The sequence below is a fragment of the Corvus cornix genome, chromosome 5 (genome assembly GCF_000738735.6).
Source record: "Corvus cornix cornix isolate S_Up_H32 chromosome 5, ASM73873v5, whole genome shotgun sequence".
Classification (NCBI taxonomy): Eukaryota; Metazoa; Chordata; class Aves; order Passeriformes; family Corvidae; genus Corvus; species Corvus cornix.
The window spans coordinates 59,267,801-59,290,105 of NC_046335.1; the positions used below are offsets into that span (position 1 = coordinate 59,267,801).

General features: G+C 62.1%; 3 protein-coding genes and 1 long non-coding RNA gene across 4 annotated transcripts; 2 read left to right on the forward strand and 2 right to left on the reverse strand.

The window, feature by feature from the left end:
• Positions 1-1,268: 1,268 nt before the first annotated feature.
• On the forward strand, positions 1,269-2,439 carry LOC104684541 (interferon-induced transmembrane protein 5). Its single transcript, XM_039552904.1, has 2 exons — positions 1,269-1,427; positions 2,036-2,439. Exons 1-2 carry the CDS (start codon positions 1,269-1,271, stop codon positions 2,252-2,254), a joined length of 378 nt encoding a protein of 125 aa, XP_039408838.1. The 3' UTR covers positions 2,255-2,439.
• A 1,033-nt stretch (positions 2,440-3,472) lies between these two features.
• On the reverse strand, positions 3,473-11,580 carry PGGHG (protein-glucosylgalactosylhydroxylysine glucosidase). Its single transcript, XM_039552838.1, is given in 15 exon segments — positions 3,473-4,141; positions 4,224-4,435; positions 5,808-5,905; positions 6,029-6,124; positions 6,290-6,423; positions 6,657-6,793; positions 7,218-7,290; positions 7,676-7,787; positions 8,060-8,191; positions 8,548-8,654; positions 8,657-8,666; positions 8,879-9,314; positions 9,779-9,989; positions 10,402-10,669; positions 11,505-11,580. Coding segments are annotated over 14 exon segments (2,076 nt in total). The 5' UTR covers positions 10,655-10,669; positions 11,505-11,580; the 3' UTR covers positions 3,473-4,076.
• A 1,245-nt stretch (positions 11,581-12,825) lies between these two features.
• LOC120410088 lies at positions 12,826-14,172 on the forward strand. Its single transcript, XR_005602035.1, has 2 exons — positions 12,826-12,996; positions 13,955-14,172. It is a non-coding gene; the product is annotated as an uncharacterized LOC120410088 (long non-coding RNA).
• Positions 14,173-15,895: 1,723 nt separating this feature from the next.
• PSMD13 (proteasome 26S subunit, non-ATPase 13) lies at positions 15,896-22,292 on the reverse strand. Its single transcript, XM_039552868.1, has 13 exons — positions 22,100-22,292; positions 21,751-21,829; positions 21,100-21,134; positions 20,895-20,950; positions 20,680-20,723; positions 20,401-20,487; positions 19,659-19,830; positions 19,086-19,165; positions 18,877-19,002; positions 18,340-18,402; positions 17,536-17,616; positions 16,760-16,876; positions 15,896-16,079 (listed from the first exon to the last, which is right to left on the reverse strand). The coding sequence occupies exons 1-13, from the start codon at positions 22,192-22,194 to the stop codon at positions 15,984-15,986; spliced, it is 1,131 nt and encodes a 376-aa protein (XP_039408802.1). The 5' UTR covers positions 22,195-22,292; the 3' UTR covers positions 15,896-15,983.
• Between the last annotated feature and the right edge of the window lie 13 nt (positions 22,293-22,305).

Below are 22,305 nucleotides of genomic sequence, written 5' to 3' on the forward strand. Positions count from 1 at the left end.
TCCCAGTCCCGTCCCCCCACCCCCAGCCCTCCCTGACACCACCCCGGTCCTCACCCCTGCCCTTGGTGACACGTCCCTGGGGTCCCAGCACAACCTTGAGGCCACCCCCGGCTGGGTTGGCCCCCCAGCCTGTCCCCCACACACTGAGCCCCCCGACTGCCCCCCAGGCCCGTGACTGCAAGTTGGTGGGGGACCTGGAGTGTGCCCGGCGTCACGGCGACCGCGCCAGGGTGGCGAACATCATCTGCTCCCTGGTGGTCGCCGTCGTCGTGGTGATCATCATCATCGTGGTCGCCGTCGTCGTGGTGATCATCATCATCATCGTCGCCGCCATCGTCATCTCCACACACAGGACCACCCTGAGTGTGCTTCCTGGCCTGGCCCCACCCGCGGGGTGCTTCCCCCCTCCTCCTGCCCCCAAAACGGGGCGCGGGGGCGATGGGTGTGACCCCCCGTCCCCTCGCTGTCCATTCCGCGGGTGTCCCCGCACAGCCGCGGGAGGGGACGGGGCGTGGGGGGCAGCCCCCGCTCTTTGCTCTGCTCACGCCCTTCCTGGCACCTGTGACACACCTGTGGGTCACCGCTGCCCCCAGGAGAGTCCGTCCCGCCCACCCCCCTCGCTGCCACCTCTTTCACCGCGGGGCGCCGCAGCGGGTCCTCGGGCATCTTTGTGGCGTCCTCCTCCTCTCCCTCCCCTCTCTGCCTCCATCCTGCCGCGGAGCAGAGCGCTTCCAGCCCACATCCCAGGGAAGTTCCTTCCCAACACCTTGGGCACGGCAGAAAAAGGAAATTAAGGCCCCTCCGTGTGTTTTGGCTGCCCACGCCCCCCACGCTGCAGCCCCGTCTCCCCCCCGCTGCTGCGGAGTCCCGTGGATGTGGCTCTTCCACCTTCCCACATCAGCTTCCCATTTCATCCCACCGGCAGCCCAAAGGTGCTGCCGAGGGGGGCTCTGGCCTGCCCAGCACACCTGGAGGGTGGGGCTGGAGGTACCTGTGCCGGCCAGCGCCGTGGTGGTCCTCGGAGTGACCCTCCCGCGGCGTCCGAGTCACGCTGGAGCCACCCGTGCTCCTCATCCCGGGAGGAAGGCTGGCTATAAAAAGCCCGTGGCCTCGCCATCCCAGCCGTTCTCCCAGCCCGGCCCGTGGGACAACCGCACGCCTCAGGGCTGTAATTTCCCAGGTTTATATTTAGCGGAGCAGGGGTATAAAAGGGACGCCGGCCGCGCTGCCCCGAGGCTGCCGGAGCCGCGGTGCCCCTCTCGGTGGCCATGGACACCTCGTATCCCCGGGAGGAGCGGCCGCCCCCCAAGCGGGGCTCGTCCCCCGCCGCCCCCGCGCCCCGCGACCACCTCGTCTGGGCCATCTTCAACACCCTCTACATGAACTTCTGCTGCCTGGGCTTCGTGGCGCTCGCCTTCGCCGTCAAGGTACCGGCACCGGCGGCACCCGAGCGCCCGGGGGGCTCCGGGAATCCCGCCCCACGCGGACGGCCGGGGAGGGATGCCCGCGGAGGCACAGAGCACTCGGGATAACTCCCGGGCGGGCAGATCCCCACACTCTCCGCAGGCAGGTGACACCTGCTGCTGGTGAATCCTCCCTGCTTTTCCTGCCACTGATTCCGGAGGTTGTGGGACAGCCCCGGATAACCACAGCCCCCTGCCCACCACCCGAGGAGCAGCTGCTTCATCCTTAAAAGGGCTGTGGGGGTCGTGACACCTCCAGCCCCTCTGGCAGGAGCAGCTAGAGCTGCAGAAAGACGCGGACGAGCAGCGGCTGGAGCCAGAGAGGCTCTGGATGAAGCAGGAGGGAAAACACGAGTGGGGAAAAATGTGGGGCTGGAGGGGAGCAGGAGCAGCCTGGGACGGATGGACGGATGGACGGATGGATGGATGGGTGGAAGAATGGATGAATTGTGGGTTGCAAGGGGGACAAAGCCCTGGAGCACGAAGGGGCTGAGGAAGGGGCTGAGGGAAGGGGCTGAGGGAAGGGGCTGAGGGAAGGGGCTGAGGGAAGGGGCTCTCCCCGGCTGTTGCAGGCTCGGGATCGGAAAGTGTCCGGGGACGTGGAAGCTGCTCGGCACTTCAGCTCCAAGGCGCGCTGCTACAACGCCCTGGCCACGGCGGGCAGCGTGGTGCTGCCGCTGCTGCTCGGTGCCCTCATTGTCACCGGTGTCATCCACCTCTCCAAGCTGGCCCAGGAGTCCGTCGGCTTCTTCACCTACCAGTTCAGCGGGAGCGACGACGAGGACCAGTGAGCCAGGGATGAAGGGCTGGCGGAACCTCCTCTGCCTCGCTGGCGGCCGCCCAAAAGGCCACCACCCCTCTCTGCCACCCCGCTGTGAGGGCAGAGTCATTTTTCTTTGTCCTGTGGGGTTTTTTTCACCTCCCGTGACCTCACGTGGAGCCCCAGCTTCCGTGATCACTGTTTAGTCATTAAACGCTTCACTGAGCGCGAGTTTCTGGGTGTGGAAAGGGACAGGGGGGTGCCAAAGGGAAAACGTAAATAGGGATTTTGGGCTCCGATCGGGCTCCTGGCAGCTGGGTGACACCATCATTCCCACAGCCTTCAGGGCCACCTCTGGCCACAGGGAGCCCCAGGACCGAGGAGGGGAGGAAGCAGAGCCGCTCCCGGGCCTCGTGGGGACAGGATGAAGAAAATGGGCTGTCACCTCCCCACCCCAAAGGGGAGCTGAGACCTGCGAACTCATTACAGCAACGCAGACATCCCCAGCCAGTCCCAGCCAGGACGGGGGGGAGTTGGGATACACCCCCACTGCTCCCTGCTCTCCCTGCCTGGGCTGGAGACGGCTCATTTTGGGACTAAAGGACCCCTTTTTTGAGGATAAACCCCCTTTACTGCCAACTAGCCCTGGCTCAGAGCTGGGCTTTATCCCAGCGCCATCCAAATCCCAATCCGGGCGCAGTGACGGGGCTGGGGACATCGTGGTCCCTTTCTCCTGCCAAGAGTTGCCTCTAATTAGGGGCCGGCGGCTCTAATGAGGCCGGAGCAGGCCCCAAGTAATTACACGGCAGCGGGAGAGTCGCTGCTCCAGCCCTAAGCAGTCCCAGATGCTTCGGGGCACGGAGCAGCCGCGGGGCTTTTTATAAACTGGGCCGAGATTCCTGGGGTCGGTTTGGCCAGGACAGACCCCGCGGGGCACGGAACGCCTTCGGCACTCCCTGCTTCCACCCGGGGCTGTCCTGCCCTCCCCGGGACAGGGATGCTGCGCAGCCCAGAGTGCGGGGCGGGGGGTGCCACGCCCGCCCTGTGCAGGCGCAGCAATTCTTGGGATTTCCGTGACACCAGCAACGCCCTGAGCAAATCCACAGCAGCTCCGGGCCCGGAAAAATGCTGCCCTTGCCACCATCTGGCAGGGTGGTTCTACAGATCACTGCCGTCCGGGCTTCCTGCAGCCCCTCAGACGCCAGGCGAGAAAGGATTTCGCGCCAAAACCGCTTGAAAAGAGGGGAAATAACGCAGATAAGGGTTTAAGAACACGTAAGGGATGTTGCACAACAAACAATGGGGAAGGAGCTGTGTGCTGCCAACACGGGGCTAAAAGGCTTTCGGCTGCACATCTTGGGGTAATACTCAGTGCCAAAACATCACTCATCTGGTGGAACAGCGCTGGCTGAGCCTCCACAGCCTTTGAGCCCACAGAGCAAAGCGGCGGGAAGGTGAGGAGTGGGGCAGGACATGCTGGAGGGGCTGGAGTCAGGATCCTGGAGTCAGGAAGGGGCTTCCTTACAAACACAAACACCTGAGAGCACAGACACCTCCTGGGTGTTTAGAAAACACGTCTGAAATGGTCGTTTTCAGGCTGGGTTTCCTCTCCTGTGCCGAGTAAGAGATGTGTGGAGGGCAGTGGGGGGCTCTGACGCGGTGACCGCTCTGGCCATGGTGACAGCTCCGGCCCCCGACCCCCGGGGCCACAGCGACAGGTGGCACACACAGTCCTGGGGGGCAAAGGCCTCCTGGCACAGCCTGGCACCCCCTCTCCACCCACTGTTACCTTTCCCCACCCCCAGCATCCCAGGTCTGCTGCTCCAAGGGGCAATGCCCGGATCAGCCAAGGTTTAGGGGGTCCTGCCGGGGGACCTCTGGATCCATCCGGGCGCTGTGGGGAAGGAGATGCTCTGCCCTGCAACACAAAACCCCTCATGTGAGATACGGGAATGGTCTTCCCAAATGATTTGATCCAGATCCGGGCGCCGCTGCCGTACCTTCCCTCAGGGGAAAGCACTGTCCCGACTCCAGCACAGCTTCCAGGGCAGACGCCGGAGGGTCCCGGCAGGTCTCAGTCACTTCCATCCTGGTCTCCTCCCTGGTGATGGTCACCCCCAGTTTGTTGCCCAAGTAGGAGACGCCGGAGATGTTCAGCTTGGTGATATCGTCGGGAAAGGCGGGATCAAAGAGGAGGCCGGACCTCGTGATCCTGGAAAGGCAGGAGCACGGCGGGGTGGGAACAGCAGGAGCCACAGAGGAGCCCAGCTCGGGCTGGGGGAGCAGCCACCTCTCCAGGCATCACCACCCCAGAGGAGTCCGAAAGGGTCCTCGGTGCACCCGGGGATCCCCGGGCAAATCCCGAACACCCCGATGGAGCACCTGAAGAGGAGCTACTGGGGCTGTGATTCCACAGCCCACCCCAGGGCACTCCTGTCCCATCCCAGTTCCACGGCTGGGACCTGGGGTTTCCGTAAGCTTGGATTTTATATTAAAACAAACGCAGCTCGGTTCCCTGCTCTGGTTCAGAGCCTGGCTTCAGCAGCAGCCGTGCTGGCAAAACCTCGGGAATGCCCTGCTCCTCTGGGAGCAGGTGACCCTCAGACACCCACCCCAGCTGCCATTCCCACGGGATGGAGGGCTGGGAGCCCAGCACCGCTGGTCATGCTCCCTGCCCAGAAACAACGGAGCAAGATCCCGGCTCGCTCCCTCCATCCCTGACCCAAAGCCGAGCTGCCTGGGTGGGCGTTGGCTCTGGGTGAGGAAAAACAACGGCCCCTCTTGTCTCCGACCCAAATCCCGGCGCACCAGAGTGCTGAGAGGGCTTGAGGGACCGGAGAGGGCTCGAGGGAGGCTTGGGGAGCCCCAGCGCTGCGCAGGATCCGTGTCCCGCGGCGGGACAGGCGGCAGCGTGGCCGCACGACGTCGCCGCCGCCTCTGGAATTTGGCCGGAGCCCCAAAGCCGTGGCTTGAGCTGGTGCCACGAGGGGCCCGAGCCGGCACACACCGGGCGCCTGGAGACCTCCCAGCTCAGCCAAAGCCGAGGTTTCCAGCTGGGAATACGGCAGCTCGCACCCAGCTCTGCCAAGGAACGGGGTGGGTTTCCCAGCAGCTCTGGCCACACACAGAGAGTAAAAACACATAGTTAGGGCTGGAAGTTTTCACCGGGAACCAAAAGGCTGGATCCAGCCTCAGTTAAACCAGGAACAGGCTGAAGAGACGGCGGCTCCAGGGTGGAAACCACCACAGCTCTGAAATTACATGAGCAGCTCCGTGTTTTCCCAGGATATTTTAAAGCTGAGGCGATGCCTGCTCAGCACCTCCCTGCAGGGAGGCTCCCAGAGCCACATGTGAGCAGGGAGCCCACAGCAAGGCTGCAGGAGGTGCTCCCTCACCACATCCAAAGGAGACGGGGTGATGTTGCTGCTGAGCCGCAGAGCAGGCTTAGGGAATGGCGTTTTGCTTCCCCAAAGTGACCGGGGACCACGAGCCTCCTACCTGTTCCCGCCTTCCCTCCAGCCAGACGGGGACATTTGAAGGGGCCAGCATTGCTCGGGAGTTGAAAGTGACACAGCAGGTCTCACCTGAACCCCGTGAAGCCGAAGAGGACGACCTGCAGGAATCCACCCATCCCCGTCAAGAAGTTCACAGCTCCCGACCCGTCCGAGTTCTCCACCCAGACCTGCTCCAGCACGAGAAAGAGATGATGCAGGAGCTGGTTTGGGATGCTCTGGGCGGTTTTGTGGGTTTCAATCCCATCGTCACCCGCCCGGGAGCAGGAGGGCTCTGCAGCCCCGCTGCTCACCTTGAAGGGCTCTGTGATGTTGCTGAAGCACTTCTGCAGCTGGCTCCGGGCTCTCTGCAGCTCCTTCAGCTCCAGCCAGCCCACGGCAAACATGCTCTGCCGGAGAGGCAAAGGTGGCAGCGCAGCGGAAGCAGCGCCGCCTCTGCCACCCCTCCGACCCGGGGCGAACACTTCCAGGGCACGTCCCAGCTCTGCAGCGTCCCCTGGATGGGGACACCCCCCCGGGGGTCAGTCCCAGGCTGGGCCCTGCCCTCTCCTCACCCAGGTCATCGCCGGCCCGGCCGGGTCGGTGACGGGCTCGTACATCTCCAGGTCGTTCCTCCGGACCTCGGCACTCATGGGATGCATCAGTGGGAAGCCCAGCAGGACCACATCAGCCTGTTTCACTGGCTCACCTGGGGACAGGGCTGGTCAGACAGGGACAGTTCCCAAATTTCCTGAGTTTTTGAGCCCGCTGATGAGAAACAATCCAGTGAGGCAGGAAAACCACCCCGAGCCCAGCTCTGTGCACTGCAGCAAGAGCAGGGACTCTTCTTTTACCATTCCCAAGTCTGAACCGGTCGGAATTCCGATCCTTCCAGGATTAAAAGTGTGATCCGTGGGCTGCTGCCACTGCCTCCCCGCTCACCTGGGCTGTAGCCATCGTACTCAGGGTGGTATTTCCTCTCCTCGTCAAAGGGCACTTTGATTTTCCTGGCACGGTCCTCCCACTCCTCCGGCACCGGGAGCAGCAGGTCCCGAGCCAGGGCAGCGGCAAAATTTAAGCTGGAAAGGAGGAGGAACAAGGTTTTATGTCAGGGATAGGTGACAGTGAGAGGAGGGAGGGGACAGAAGGAGCTGCAGAAAAAGCTGCTGTGGAAGAACAGGGGGCACAGATTGAGCCGGGCTAAGAGCTTCCATCATGGAGCCGGGAGCCCGTTCCCCTGGCTGTGGGCGTCTCCAGCTGGCTGACAGCACGGACACCTCACGGAATGCCAAGGGAAAAGCCCCGCTGCGAAGGGAGATCCCGCTCAGCCTCACTGGGCACTGAACAGGGCGGAGGAGCTGGGGGAGCCCCTGCTCCTCCTCCCACTGCAGAGGGGCGACAGGGAGAGGGCTGTGAGCAGAGGGAGGAAGGATGCCCTCGGGAGTGCCAGGGGATAGCTGGGCCGTGCTTCCAGGTGCTCCCGGGAGGCTTTCCAAGCGTTACCTGCGCCGGGCCACGGCGTTGGTGAAGGCAGAGTTATCGACCTGGCTGTGGTACTCGTCTGGGGGCATGACACCTGGGGGGACAGGAGGGGACACCTCGCACCTCAGCACACCCAGGGGCTGCCGTGGCTCTGGGCCCCTCCTTGGGGACACGGCTGAAGGAAGGGGACCCTCCTGCTGGCAGGGTCCCACACAGTCCCGGTGGGATGCTCAGTGGAGAACATGCGTGGTGCTGGTGCTGAAGGAGGAACAAGCTGGGATGCAGCTCTGGCTGGTGGATGCAGGCACCTCATCCTGAGGACATCTTGAAGGGGACCTCCAGGTCATGGAATCCCAGGGTGGTTTGGGTTGCCCTAAAGCTCATCCAGTTCCACACCCCTGCCATGGGCAGGGACAGCTTCCACTAGACCACGTGGCTCCAAACCTCTGCTTTCCACCCCATTCCCACGGCATAGGTACCTCTGATGTGGTAGAGCTGCTCCTCCTCACTCCACTCCATCCTGCTGCACCAGTACTGAGCCACGGCTTCCACCAGCTCCCAGCCCCCGTCCTCCCGGAACAGCTGCTGGTCCTGGGGCAAAAACAGGGCCATGAGGGAGACTCCGCCAGGCCCAAAGTCAGCAGGAGGATGGAGAGGAGCTCTGAGGAGATGGAGGGAGCAAGAGGAGAGACTGGCCTGCTTTGAGCCAAAAAGATGCTGAGACGCCCACGGGAGCAAGGACAGAGGAGGCAGGGCTGCAGGAGGGAGCCTGCGGACCAGCGAGAGCAGAGCTCCTCAGCAAAGGGACAGCGACAGCGTCCAGGTGTCCGGCCACCGGCCATCGGGGGCGACCCTCCCTTTACCTGCGTGGTGCAGTAATACTGCTCGAAGGCCATCAGGACATCCCCGCTGACGTGGATTTCCTGGGCTCCGTAGATCTCCTCAGGACACACCTCCCGGCCAGTGGCCGCGCTCTCCCACGGGAACTTTGCACCCTGCCGGGCGAAGCATCCATGAGCACATCCCCTTGTGCTGCGCCCCGCGGGAACAGCCCGGCATCCCCTGGGGACAGGGCTGGGGACGGGGCAGGGGACAGGGGCTGGGGAGGGGGCTGGGGACACCGTTGGGGACAGGGGCTGGGGACAGGGGCTGGGGACAGGGTTGGGGACAGGGTTGGGGACGGGGCTGGGGACAGCGCTGGGGACAGCGCTGGGGACAGCGCTGGGGACAGGGTTGGGGACGGGGCTGGGGACAGCGCTGGGGACAGCGCTGGGGACAGCGCTGGGGACAGCGCTGGGGACGGGGCTGGGGACAGCGCTGGGGACAGCCCCGCCCGGGGTCGCTGCCGCACCTCGTAGCCCTGTTCCTGCGCGTTGCGCCTGGCGCCCTCCAGCGTGCGCAGCCGGTACTGCAGGACGGCGCGGGCAGCCGCGGGATACAGCAGCAGGATGTTCGGAACACCCAGGTGTCCTGCCAGGCCACGAGGCGGGATTGGCTGCGGTGGGGACACCCAAGTGCTCCCGCCAGCTCCACCCTCCAAGGACACCCCCATCCCGACGGAAGGATGGAGTCTCCTCCATCCCTACTGAAGGATAGCCTGCTCCATCCCGACGGAGGAAGGATGGAGTCTCCTCCATCCCCCTCGCTGTGCCAAGCCCCCAGGCCAGCACGGCCCCCCTCACCTGGTCCCAGAAGACGTGTCCCCAGTAGTCCTCGCCGCGGGTGCCGTTGGACAAGCCGCCGGGGCTGATGCCGTGGAACGGGACTCCGGGGCTGTCCTGGGGCGGGACGGCGCTCAGCAGGTAGTAGAGGCAGCCGTGGAGCGCCTGGCGCAGGGCCGGGGGCCCGTCCAGCTCCACGGAGCAGCCCCGGCGCAGCGCGGCCCAGGCGCGGACGTGGGAGCGGTGCAGGGACCCCGCGGCCACCAGGGCCAGCCCCGCGCTGTAGCTCCGCTTCGCCTCCTCCTCGCTCCCGGCCACGGCCGCCAGGAACTCCCAGCACCGCTCCCGCTCCTCCCCGCCCAGCGTCAGCGACTGTGGGATGGGGGTCCACAGCATGTGGACAGTGGGACGGGGGCCGCCCTCCACCTCGGGAACCAGCGTCTGCCCGTAGATGTAGCTGTGGGAGACGGGAAGCGGTGGGGGAAGGTGTTTCTTCCCAGTATTCCATCTAACCCTGCCCTCTGGCAGTGGGAAGCTGCCACAAATGGTCTCCAGTCCCAGGAATCCAGTTCTAAAAAACATCATTCCCTCCAAACCTCCCGTTTTCCCCAGCCTCACTTCTTTGGAATCACATCTAGCCCCTGGCCCCTTCCCTGCTCTCACACATCAGAGTGAGGGATAATTCTGGACTTGCAAGGAACAAAAATGTTTCTGTGCTTAATTTCAGGGGTTTTCAGGGGTTCAGGGTGAAGCGAATGTGCAGAAGCCTCCACACCCCTCACCATTCCAGCCCCACACCCCTCACCATTCCAGCCCCACTCCAGCCTTACACCTGCAGTTCATTCCCCAGGGGAGCAGACCCCTGTGCCACAGCCCGTGGAGGGTGGGCTCAGGGCCGGGACCCCCGGCCCCCACACTCACTGCGCTCCCTGGAAGTCTGGCCCTGGGGTCAGGTCCAGGTCCTGGCTCTGCGGCACGAACAGGCTCTGGAGCTGGACAGTGACGGGATGAGTGGAGCTGTCCAAGCGCCGGACGGTGATGCTGAAGGCCATCAGGTGGACCAGGGAGTGGTGGGCATAGAGCTGGTGGGTGGCCGTGTAGCCAGGGCACTGAATCGTGTGGCTGAAGGTCCCTGCAAGCACAGCCAGAGCCACCAGCCTTTGGAAACACATGGATTCCCACCCCTGCCCTGTCTGCTGGTTCCTACTGGCCAAGGAACGGCTTTTCCCGGGTCCAGAGCCAGCTGTGGACTGGACAACACCGCTGACACCAAGTCTGGCCAAGCTGCTGAGGGATGGTCTGTGCCATCAAACATTTTGATTAAAGAGCATCGGCCGAGCCTGGCCCCAGCAGGGATAGAGCTACAGCCTGAAAATCGCTTATTCCCGCACAAAAGGGGAATTTTCCTCTTGTTCCAGGGGAGCAGCACCCCGAGGCGAAGGGAGCATGAGAGGGAAGATGCGACTGAGCGGCAGAGGCAGAAAAAGCAGAGAGAAGGGAACCTGCGGCAGAGCCCGAGGGGAAGGGGGCGGCTCGCTGCTCACCTGTCCAGGTGTCGAGGGTGAAGCTCTGGGCCGGGCAGTGGGCGCCGGGCGCTGCCATGCGCAGCCCCAGGGGGCTGGGGACATCGGCGCGGTGCGTGTCCCCCGCGGCCCCGCTGTACACGCCGGCGGCGTGCAGGATGTCCCGGAACACGCGGGTGCCCAGGAAGGCGTTGGTCACCGTGGGCAGCAGCCGCGGGTCCCCGGGCAGGGCCGTGGCCGTGAACACGCCGGGGTCGCCCTCGCCGTGGGCCATCGCCGCCGGCCCCGCCTGCGGAGCGCAGCGACGGGGCGGGGGCTGAGGGCACAAAGCGCTGCCCGCTCCCCGTCACCCCCCGCCTGCCACCAGCCGTCTCCGTCCCCTCTGGTCACCTCCAGCGGTTTTCCCCCATCCCAGCTTCCCCCCAGCCCCGGGGTGGATCCCCTCCGCTCCTCCACGCCATCTCCAGCTGTCCCAAACCCCCGACAGCTCACGGGCTTCATCACTCCCCGGCCTCCCCCCTCTTGCTCTTCTGCTGCCGCGATGGGATCGCAGCGGTTTCTCCCAACACACAGAGCCACCTTCCCCCTCCGGCCTCCTCTTCCTCCCCGTGCTGTTCCGTGGCACTTCGAAAAGCTCCCGAGACTTCCCCCTCTCCCAGCTCACTGCACCCCTCTGTTCCCCCTCGCTCCTGCATCTCCAGCTCAGCTTCCTGGGGCAGGACCTTTCTATTCCACTGGTTTGTACACAAAATCGTATTTACGTGCCACGTACAAACATCCGTGTAACTACAGACCAAAAACACGCACAGAGACGGACGCGCGTAAGCAGCCCCTGACAAAAGGGAGCTGCAGCTGCCTCCTGGCAATGCCGGGCACAGGGAAAACACAGGAATGATGAAATGGGGCTCTGAGAGACTCCAAGCGGAGCTGGGAATCCAGCCGGGGGGACGCAGGGGCAAGGAGGGCGCCCAGCCCCCAAACCCCTCCCTGAGAGCAGCCGGCTGCAGGCACAGCCCGGTTTCCTCACCGAGACTGAACTGCGAGGAAAGTCCTGCCTCCGGGAAAGTGAAAAATCCCGACCCAGCCCGAGCCCCAGGGCGCGGAAGGGAGGAGGTGGGTCTTGCCTTCGGTCCCGAGGCCGGGCTGAGCCTGTGCAGGCGGAGAGAGGCTGCTCCAGGGAAGGACGGAAGTTGCCCAACCGAGAAAGAAGGAAGGAAATCGCTTTTTTCCCCCCTCTCCTTAAAAAGAAAGTTGGAAAAACGATCCTGGACACGCAAGTGTTGGTCCAGCTGAGCTCAGTGCCCGCGGAGGGAGCCGGGGCAGGAGGAACTGAAAGAGCAAAACCAAGCCGGATGGCTCGGTGGTCCCAAAGCCGCCGGCAGAGAGCCGGGGTAGCAGCACACCCTGCTGACCTCCCGTGTCCCCAGCCACGCTCTGACCCTACCCCTCGGCTGTTTCCAGGGAGGAAAAAAATTCCATGTGGACTCTGGCTTTGGCACGCTTGTCCAAGCCCGTTCAGCGGGTTCCAGCCTGCTGGCTCAGGGATCCGGGGGCGGAGCTGCGGCCAGGCAGCACCGGCCCCTCCGAGCGGCCAGCGGCCCCGGTGCCCACAGGGGTTATGCTACTGCCCGATCCAGCCCCTACAGGACCGGCATAACACATCTGTCCTCCGCTGTAAATCCACGGAAACCCCCCATGGAGCCCGGCTGGGTCAGTCCCCATGCCCCGGGGCTGCCCTGGGGACACCCTGACAAAGGGCAGAGCCCGGGCAGGTGCTGCCAGCTCTACTGCTTTGCTGTCCCAGGGTCTAATCCCAGCTGTGCCCCAGCTGGATTCACGTCCCCTTTGGTTTGTTCCTCACAACCAGCACAGTGATGCCAGCACAGGCTGAGTCCGTGGCAGGGGCAGGGATATCCGTCCCCTGGATGGGGATATGGCTGGGCATCCACAGGGATTCTGGAGCACTGGATCCCTGTCCAGCAGCCACCGGTACACGGGGACGAGCAGCTCCTTCCCCAGCTGATCCCAGTGGCATGCACCCCACCTCCTTCCCTTCACCAGAGGAATTTGGAAATAGTCTTTCCCAGAGTGTCCTTTCTCGCTGAATGGTGTTTTGAGCGCTACAAAGTTTGTAAAAGCCCGCTGAAGAGGAGGTCCAAGGAGAGAGGAGTTCTGCTCCAGAGGAAGAGTTTTGCTCCAAGGGAAAAGGTCCTTGCAAGAGGAGGTCTCTGCTCTCCAGCAGAGCATCTCAGTGTCCCCGTGTGCTGGCTCGGGACAGTTTTTGGTCTCAGAGTCATGGGCAGTGCTGAGGGGAAAAAAATCCAAAAACAATTAAGGGAAGAAAAATCAGGCCGAGAGCAATTTGGGAAAACCTTGCCGTGCCAGGCCGTTCCTCCCCGTGCCCCTGGAGCCGTGCCGAGGGTGGCAGGGGCGTGGTGGCAGCGGTGACAGTGACAAGCTGGGCAGCTGCAGAGCCAGGAGCAGCGGGATCGCCCTGACAGCGCCATGAGGGGTTTCCAGAGGGGCTCCCAGCTCCTGGCAGCTGCCCTCCGGATCTCCCGGGTCCCCCGGGCACAGCTCCGCTCCAGCCCCCCCGAGCACCCGCTCTCTGCTGGCGTGAGTATCCTGGGGGCTGAAAAAGTGGGAACAGCCCGGTTTTTGCGGGGGGGGGGGGGGGGGGAAGGGGGCAAACCCTCTGTGGTGTCGGGGTCAAATTATTCTGGAAGGGGGTGGAAGCAAAAGGGGAGGGGGCGGAACAGGAGGAATGTGCCCTCGGGCTCCAGCCCACACCCCCGTGGTGTCCATGGACACCCCCGCGGTGTCCGTACCCTGCTCCCCACCTCTGGCTCCTGCTGCCGTTTGACTTTGTCCTTTCAGCCCCTTTCTTAACCTTTGCCCAGGGCAAGGGGCAGCCGTGACAGACCAGGACAGACCCAGACCCTGTGCCCCTGTCCTGGGACAGTCACCCCAAAGGGGTGTCCCCACGGGCAAGGACAGGGCTGCTGTCACCGCAGAGCCCAAAGTCCCTCTGACACTCCCCCTGTGGGGACAGTCCCCCCACCAAAGCAGACCCTCCTGGGCTGGGTGAAACAAGCTGGGAAAAAGGAGCTTTCTACCAAAATCCTGCCTGGTTCCCCCTCCACCCCCTTTTTTGGGGGGTTTCCGTCTGCTGCCTTTCCAAGGTCTGCAACAGAGGAGCTGCAGGAGCCTGGAGAGGCTTTTTCCAGGCAAATAAATCAAAGAAAGGTGCCAGCGCAGGGGGTTAATGCTGTCCTGGTTGCACCAGGGATATGAGGCTGCAATTCCCATCCCAAAGTCATCTGAAAGTCAGGGACACCGCAGGCCCCGGCCACAGCTTCAAGGTCATGCACTGCTCCCGTGTCCCAGAGAAACAACGAACCTGGAGAGCACCAGCTCGACCCACTGCCAGTGGGAACAGCTCTGCTCCCCAGACCTGCCTCCAGAGCCCCGGGGCGGCCCCACAGGAGGGGGAAGAGCGCAGGGGAGCGAGCTGGGGGTGCGGTGTTGGACGGCACCAGCCATGCCCCTGATTCCCGCTCCTCGTCCCCCACAGGAACAAGCCATCGCCCTCACCGTGATGTTCACCTCCTTCCTGCTGCCCACAGCCTGGGTCCTGGCCAACATCCACCACTACAGGAGCCGGCCGGAGTGAGGAGCGGCAGGAGCAGCCCGCTCCCTGCCGAGGGAATCCCGGGGGAAGAGGCCTGGGGACAGAGCCTCGCCGGGATGGAGCCCCCCGAGCCTGCTCATTAAAACCCACGTTTGCGTTCAGCAGTGGCTCGCTGGGTTTGCTCCGCCCACGGGGGTGCCCGTAGGGAATGATCCGGATTCCTGCCCGCAGCTTTCCCTCGAGGGCTGGCAGCAGGCTCCTTCCCACTGGAGCCTCTCCCAGCTGCAGCGCTGCGTGCACCCCTCCCAGCGCAAGCCAGGAAGCCAATCCAAGGTAAATTCCTGGCAGGAAAACACTCCAAGGCTGGAAGTGACATTAAAAGGGTGCCACAGGCTGGGGGCTGCACACCTGCCCGCTCCCGTCCCTGCAGGAAGGGCCTCTCCACCCGCCACATCCCAAGGTACCTGTGCCAGGGAAGCAGCCAGCACGTGGAAGATTCGGGTAGCGAGGGGTACTTCCAGGTAGCTTGGAAAAACCTCTGGAGCTGTCACAGTTCTGCAGATCTGAGCCTCATTCCCAGGAGCTGCTCAGAGCTCCACAGCCGGGAGAGCTGTCGGAATGCTCCTGGGAGAAGCTGCCACTGCTTCCCACAGCGACATTCCGGGTTTTGGATGCCGATCTCAAGCGGCAGCAGCCCCATGACTCTGACTCCAGTGGAGTTTCCTTTACTCCCTAAGGAGCAGTGACAGCCCTGGGAGTGAGGGCCAGATCTGACACAGCACTGGGAAGGAGACCGTGCTCCTTAAAGCCTTCTCCTGTCCCCAGCTATGAAATAAAGGGACTCTTTTCCCGATCAGAACACTTATCCCTTCCACACACTCTCCTGAAGTCAGTCAAAGTGGCACCAGGAACAAGCCTTGGAAGACAGGGTGCAGCAGGAACTGGGAAATTCAAACCCAGTGTCAGGGCAGGGAGGAGGCAGGCCCTGGGCACTGAACAACCCCCATCCAGGAGGGAATTTCAGCCAGAAGGGCCTGGAGAGCAGCAGCAGGAGGCTGAGCGAGTACAGACTCCAACAATTCCATTTTGTCCTGTGTCCCAAAGCTTGTCTCCCTTGCGTGAGGCACCTCTGTGCCTGCACCAGTCTGGCACCAGCCACATGCTCCCTTCTTTCTCTTGCTGGGTTTATGCCCTCAGGCAAGGCAGGAAAAGCAGGAAAAGTACCAAAATTCCATCAGTGCTGTTTGCTAACGACACCAGAGAACCAAACTGGTGGGGAAAGCTCCTGAATCCCAGCAGTGGCAAGACCGTGGAAACACGTTTTTAAAGGGATCAGCAGCTCAGCTGCCAGGGACGGAGATGACACAGAATTCCCAAAAAGGGAAGGCAGAGACGTTTATTCCGGCAATGCCACTGCACCTCACCTGAGCACAAAGCGTTGGCGAAAGACAACCACCCCCTCAAGTGTATAGACACACCCACTAACCAGGAATCCCGGGAAAACCCTTGGATGGAGCAAACGCTCCCTCTGCTGTAGATGAGGAGAGGTGGAGGGAAGGGGGGCCAGGGGAGGAAGAGGATTTGGGGAAGAGGACTTGGGGAATGCTGCCTCAGGCTGCTGCAGGGGCAGGGGGAGAGGGCAGCGGGACGGGCCGTGCCCCCTAAGGCCAAGACCCCTCGGATCCTGCACCAGGATCCCACCCTCCGGCAGCAGCTGGAGGCAGGAGGGCTCAGGAGTGATCCATCCCCCCAGGACGGAGCTCTGGGACCAGGGATCAGAGCCACTCGTGCCAGCAGAGGGAAAGCTTGGCTCGAGCACCAAAGGGTCACACGGCAAAAGGCCACGTCCTCGTCCTCCTGCTCGCCACATCCCCGGCTGCTCCCGCTCTGCCCACCCACCCCTCCGGGGATCCAGTGCAGTCAGTGGCCTGAGTGCTGCCAGCCTCAGGAGCAGCAGGAATCACTCTCTCTTCTATGTCAGGATGTCGTGGGCTTGGTGCTCCACCAGCATCTCCATGCTCCGCACGTCCGTGCACCAGAACTCCAGGCGATCCTTCATGCCCTTGATCTGCAAGGCGAGGCCACGAGGACGGAGTACCTCAGCTCCTGGGAATGCCCACAGGCTCCTCCTCACACCGGAGAGCCCACACCACTCCCCAAAGCCCCACACAGCCAGAAACAGGGACGCCCCATCCCTGGAAGTGTTCCAGGACAGGCTGGACAGGGCTTGGAGCAGCCTGGGATAGCGCAAGGTGTCCCTGCCCATGGCAGGGGGTGGCACTGGATGGCCTTTAAGGTCCCCCCCAACCCAAACCATCCTGGGATTCTGGGATGAACAGCTTCTACCAGCAAATCAGCAAGGGTTAAACTGAAATGCACCAAAGGAGTCGTTTGCAGCTGGAATTCCAGGCACTCGATTTTGGGCTTAAAGGTAAAGACACCCTGCACAGTCTCCTTAAACGTTACAAGGATGAAGCTGAGAAGCTCAACAGCTCCATCATCATCCTGGACTTCCCTCTTCCCAAGAGCAATGTGCCTCCTACACCCCCAGAACTCCCAGAGGCTGTTTCATGCACTTAGGAATGAGGCCTGGATCCTTCTGGAAATCACAGCCACGGCTTCTGTGTGGCTTTCACGAAGGATGTGCCAGCCCTGTCCCTGTGATACACCCCAAGCTGTGACCCTTCCCAGCTCCGCTGTCGCTCCCGGGTGCTCCCAGCCCGGCCCAGCTGGAGCTGGTGGCTTTACCTGCTGCAGGTCCAGCACCCGTGGCTGTACCCACGTCATGTGCACCCTCTTGTCCACCTCGTCGATGCTGCCCTTCACCAGCCCCACCGAGAGCGCCTTCATCACCAGCAGCTCCACCTGGGAACACAGATGATCCCGGGCAATGACCCCGCTTTCCCCCTGACAGGAGTAAAACCTGGCACCTTCACACGAGATCCCCTCAGAATCCCGGGCAGCAGCTCTCACACCCACCCCCTTTCAGGTGACAGAACTGCCTCGAGACTCGGCACCTCGACGTGGAGGAGTCCTGCTCCCTAGAACTTTCCGCTAAAACTCGATTTTAGGGTTTTTTAGTTCTTTTTCCCTACAACTAGATTTATTGCCTTTTCTCTGAAATCCCAGGAAAAACAAGGCAAGTGGAGAAAGCCAACAGAGCCCAACTGTCCCTGAGCAACAGGTGGGAGTCGGTTTCTTCTCCCAGGATTCAAGGGACAGGACAGGAGGAAACGGCCTCAATCTGCACCAGGGCAGGTTCAGGTTGGACGCCAGGAAGGACTTCCTCATGGGAAGAGCTGTCAGGCCTTGGAAGGGACTGCCCAGGGAATCCCCATCCCTGGAGGTGTCCAAGGAATGACCGGACGTGGCACTCGGTGCTCTGGGCACGGGTTGGACTCAATGATCTCGGAGCTTCTTTCCAGCCCAGATGATTCTGGGATTCTGTGTGGTTCAGGTCTATCCAGGCACTCTTAGAGCTCCAGAACCTGGACATTACCAAGGGTGTCCACCCCCAAACTCACCTCGTTGACGGTGACTTTGGCACTCTTGGCAATCTCCTCGAAGGTGAGCTGGCGGTGGTTGGCCGGGCGGGTGAAAGTCATCTGGATCCAGGGAACAAACCAAAAAAACAACCCCCACGGGGTTTTGGGGATTCCCACAGCTCCCAGAGCCTCCCTCAAGCTGCCCTGCCCAGTCTCACTCTGCGCTGGCAATGGCATTTCTCACGTTTAACCAAGGTAAGTCCAACGAGAATGTTTTACACCAGTGTGGGGCGGTGACAACGGAGCCGGGGCCTTCCAGTGACAGGAAGGGACTGTTCAGGTTATCCACCAGGGAAAGGACCCTCAGTCCCTGGGAGACAGAGACGTTTAACCGTGTTCCAGAAGCCTTTTGTTATCCTGGAACATCCTCCAGACACCATCCCTGAGGGATTGCTCTCCCCCTCCTCCACATCACAGAATGGACACCTCCCTCGATCCCCGGCTGCTCCAAGCCCCAATGTCCAGCCTGGCCTTGGACACTGCCAGGGATCCAGGGGCAGCCACAGCTTCTCTGGGCACCCTGTGCCAGGGCCTCAGCACCCTCACAGGGAAGAATTTCTTTCCAATATCCCATCTAGCCCTTCCCAATAACCCATTCCCACCTGTCCCGGCACTCCACGCAAAAGCCCCCCAGGAACTAGGGACAAGCAGCCCAGCACAAGGTGTTTTCCCTCACGGCACCTGCCCGTGGCTCCAACTACAGGCAAAATCCACCCTGAACCTCCTGTATCCCGGAGTTCCTGCAGCTGAGGGACCAGGCACCCCGAGCACATCCCAGCTCACCTCCATGAGACACAACAGCTGGATCTTCTGCAGCAGGAGCGCTTCGTTCGCAGCCAGGTCGGGCTGTGAGGGGGGAAGAGGCACCAAAGCAGGTCATTCTTGCATTTCCCCCCCATCCTGGGGGAGAACATGCACGAATAAATCCCTGGGAGGGTTCATTTAGGAGGAAGGAGGCCACCACAGCCCACCCAGCAGCCAGGAATGGTTCCAGGAAACAGTCCAAGTGCCAGCAGTCTCACAAATCCACTGCTACGCCAGTGACTCCTGGTGTAGCCAGCACAGGTAACATCCAGCATCACTGCTCTCCCTCCCACTTCCCAGAACAGGAGGGAAAGCACTGGAAGCACTCCAGAGGGAAGCCAAAAGAAAACTAATGATGGGTACCGAGATGGAATAACCACTCCTATGCTCCGACCAGGATTACACCAGTGCTCCAGAGCCAGGAATGAGGCAAAGGTGATCAGGAAAAGGCCCACAGACTCCAAATGTCAGCTGCAAACCCCAAGCCTGGGCCTTCAGCAGTGCCAGAGCCCTCACCTGCTGCCCCCAGGCCGACTTGAGGGCCTGGAAGGTCTCCACGTTGCCGCTGTTGAAGGCGAAGAGGGTGTCGATGAGCCACTGCCGGTCCGTGCTGCGCAGGGACTCCAGCACGGGGTGCATCAGCTGCAGGGGACAGGCAGGAGGGTGTGAGCAGGGCAGAAACAGCTCCTGGGGCTCCAGGGACCAAGGGATGTGGCAGCACTCACCAGCTCCCCGAAGTTGTAGACACCTTCTCCTAGCAGCCCGGCCAGCCCCAGGGTGAAGGCTCTCTCCTGCTGCTCTGATACTGGGAAAAAACCAAAACAAAAATAATTTGCATGAAAAAAAAACCCAAACCAAAACCGCTATGGATAAAGAAAACCCCAACCAAAAATAATTGGATGATAAAAAAAAGCCAAGCCAATAATATTTTGGATAAAGCACCACTTTAAGCCCCATCGAGCCCTGCCTCACCTACATTAAACAATTCCCAGCCCTCATCTTCTCCCACGCTGCCTGAAACTCAGGAGCCTGCAGCACAAAAGGGCTGCTTTTTGAATCTAGAGTGAAGATTTTGGGGAATTGGAACAAACTTGTCCTTCTGGCAGGGGCACTCCCCCTCTTCCCCCTGGTGCAGGCCAGGAGCAGGTCCTCGGGGGTCACTCCTCAGTCCAGCCGGACCTCGGACCCACCACGGCACAGCCAAAACAACACGGGGAAAACCCCAGCCAGGGCACTCATTTGGCTTGTGGGGATGAAGCAGGGTGTGGGAAGTGGGATTTCCCCTGCAGAGGAGTTACCTGGCAGGTCCTTGACCTCGATGCAGCCCAGGAAGCGCAGTGCGTCCTTGTAGTAGGCGGCGTGGTTCCCCACGGTCTGGTAGTACTTGCTGGAGAGGTCGTAGAAGCGGCTGTGCACTGATGTCACCCCGGGGAGGGTGTTCAGCATCTCCTCCACCTCCTCGATGGTCTCCTGGGGAGGGCAAGACCTGGCTCTTACAGGGCAAGGAGCACCTGGGGCGTGCCTGCGCTCCCGGCTCCGAGGGTCGCAGCCCTCCCGGGGGATGCCCGGTGACATCCCGGGCAGGTGTGACACAGCCAAAGCCGCCACCACCACTCCCAAACCCCTCCCTGTGCCCAGAGAAGCTCTGGCTGCCCCATCCCTGAAAGTGTCCAAGGCCAGGGTGGAGCAACCTGCTCTAGTGGAAGGCGTCCCTGCCCATGACTGGGTGACCTTCAAGATCCCTTCCAACCCAAACCATTCCAGGATTCCACCCCCCAAACCCATCCCTCTGTACTCGCTCAAGGAGAGCCAAAGCTGCCCTGCCTGAAAAACATCATTTCAGGTTTGAAAGATGGTTTTAAAGCCAGCCAAGGATGACAAACCCCATGTGCTTTGCTCAAGCAACACCAGCACAGGTCACCGTCAGCAGCTCCCTCATCCTGGTGAGCTCACAAGCCCCTCTGAGCCGGGAGCTGGGAGAACCAAGGAATGTCCCAGCACCCCAAAACTCCCCATCCCCCATCCCAGGCCGCCCCTCACCTTGGTGACCTGCAGGTCCCCGATGTTGAGCTTGAGGGCCCCGATGGCCGTTTTGCACAGGATCACGGCCTCGTCGCTGCTCTTCACCTGCAGGGACCCAGGGACCCCTTTGGAGTGTCACCTGCAGCCAGGTGTGCTCCAGGGGCTGCATAAACGTCCCTTGTGCCCGCATTCCTGCACTCAAATCCCTGTGGAAAGGCGCTGCTCTCCAGCACAGGTGTCACATACGCCCGTGCCTCTTGGCTTGCTCACAACAACCGAGAGCAACTCCCAACATACCTTTTCCCGGGTCTTCTCCAGAAAAGTCAGGGCCACGTTGGGATCTGGAGCAGAGGGAAAAACAGATTTAAACGTGCAGCTCTCGTGGAGCCAAACCTCGCCTTCCAACCCGCCTTTTACAGGCTCCCTGCAGGCTGCACTAGGGGTTCCCATCCAGGGCCCCCAGCCACGATGCAGAGCTAACAACAGCACGGGGAAGAGGGGAGGACACGCACCTGTCATCTGCCGGACCACGTGCAGGATGATCTCCACCAGGGACAGGGGGTTCACCCTGCAGGGAGCAGCTCAGAGTCAGCAGGGACCCCCAGTTCCCCCCAGGCAACCCCCAAACCCTCCCAGGTGACCCTCAAACCCTCCCAGGTGACCCCCAGTTCCCCCCAGGCGACCCCAAACCCTCTCAGGCGACCCCCAGTAACTCACCTGTGCTCAAACTCACTGATGAAGTTCTCATAGAGCTGCGGGGACAAGGACAGGGACACTCAGGGTCAAGGAAAGCCCGGTTCAGAGTTTCTCACCACATTTCCTCTCTATTCCAGCTCTATTTGGACAGCCCTAGAAGTGCTGGACAGGACTCTGAGCCAGCTGGGCTAGTGGAAGGTGTCTCTTGCAGGGAGGGTGGAACACGATGGTCCTCGAGGTCTCTTCCAACCCAGAGCATTCCAGGGTCCTATGATTTCTCCAGAAAATGGGGCATCCCATACAGAAATTCCAGCACTGTTCAGAACCCAGAACTGCTCATTTTATCTAATTCTATCCCCACAGGCTTCTTCCACTGACCACCCATCCTGCACTTGCAAACCTCTTGCTAAAATACAGAATAATAAAAAAAAAATCCCCCTGCAACCCCCAAAAATGAAAATTCTAGGCGAGTGAAGAAAAGAATCACTTTGAAGCTTCTGAACTCGAGACACTTGATTTTAGCAGAATTTTCACACAGTCACCAGTGCAAACACCCCGGGAGCCGAACCCACCCCGGTCAGTAATTCTCCGAGAGGATCGGGAAAGAGAGAAGCCACAGGCTGAGCTTTTCCCGGTACAGAAAACCGGGAGAGCCGGGAGGAGTGCGCTCACCTTGATGAGCCCATCTCCCTGGGCGAAGCAAGGGTCCTGCACGAAGTCGAGCACCTGCAGAGTGAGCTGGTGCCACAGCCTGAGGACACAAACACCCCCGTGAGCCCAACGCCGCCGGCCCGTGCCCCCTCCCGGCCCGTGCCGAGCAGCGTCTGAGGGCGCGAACCGGGGGCTGGGACCGCCTGACAGGGGCGAACACCGCGGGAGCCACCTCCCGGGCGAGCACCGAGGCGGCTAAAGGGACGCGGGTCCAGCGGGCCCCGCGAGGGCTCCTCAGGCGGGCGGGCCCGGCCGCGCTCGGCTCCGGCACCCGGGGCGGGCGAACCCCCCGCACCCCGTCCCCGCTCACTTCTTGTTGTAGAGCTCCTCGAGGCGGTGCCACACGGCGGCCTGGCCCGGCCCCGCGCTCTGGCTCTGCTGCAGGAAGCCCGGCACGTCCTTCATGGCGGCGGCGGCGGCGGGGCCGGGACGGGGCCGGGGCCGGGACGGGGCCGGACGGGACCGGAGCGAGGAGGCCGCGCCGTGCCCGCTGTGCGCACTCACTTCCGGCCGCGC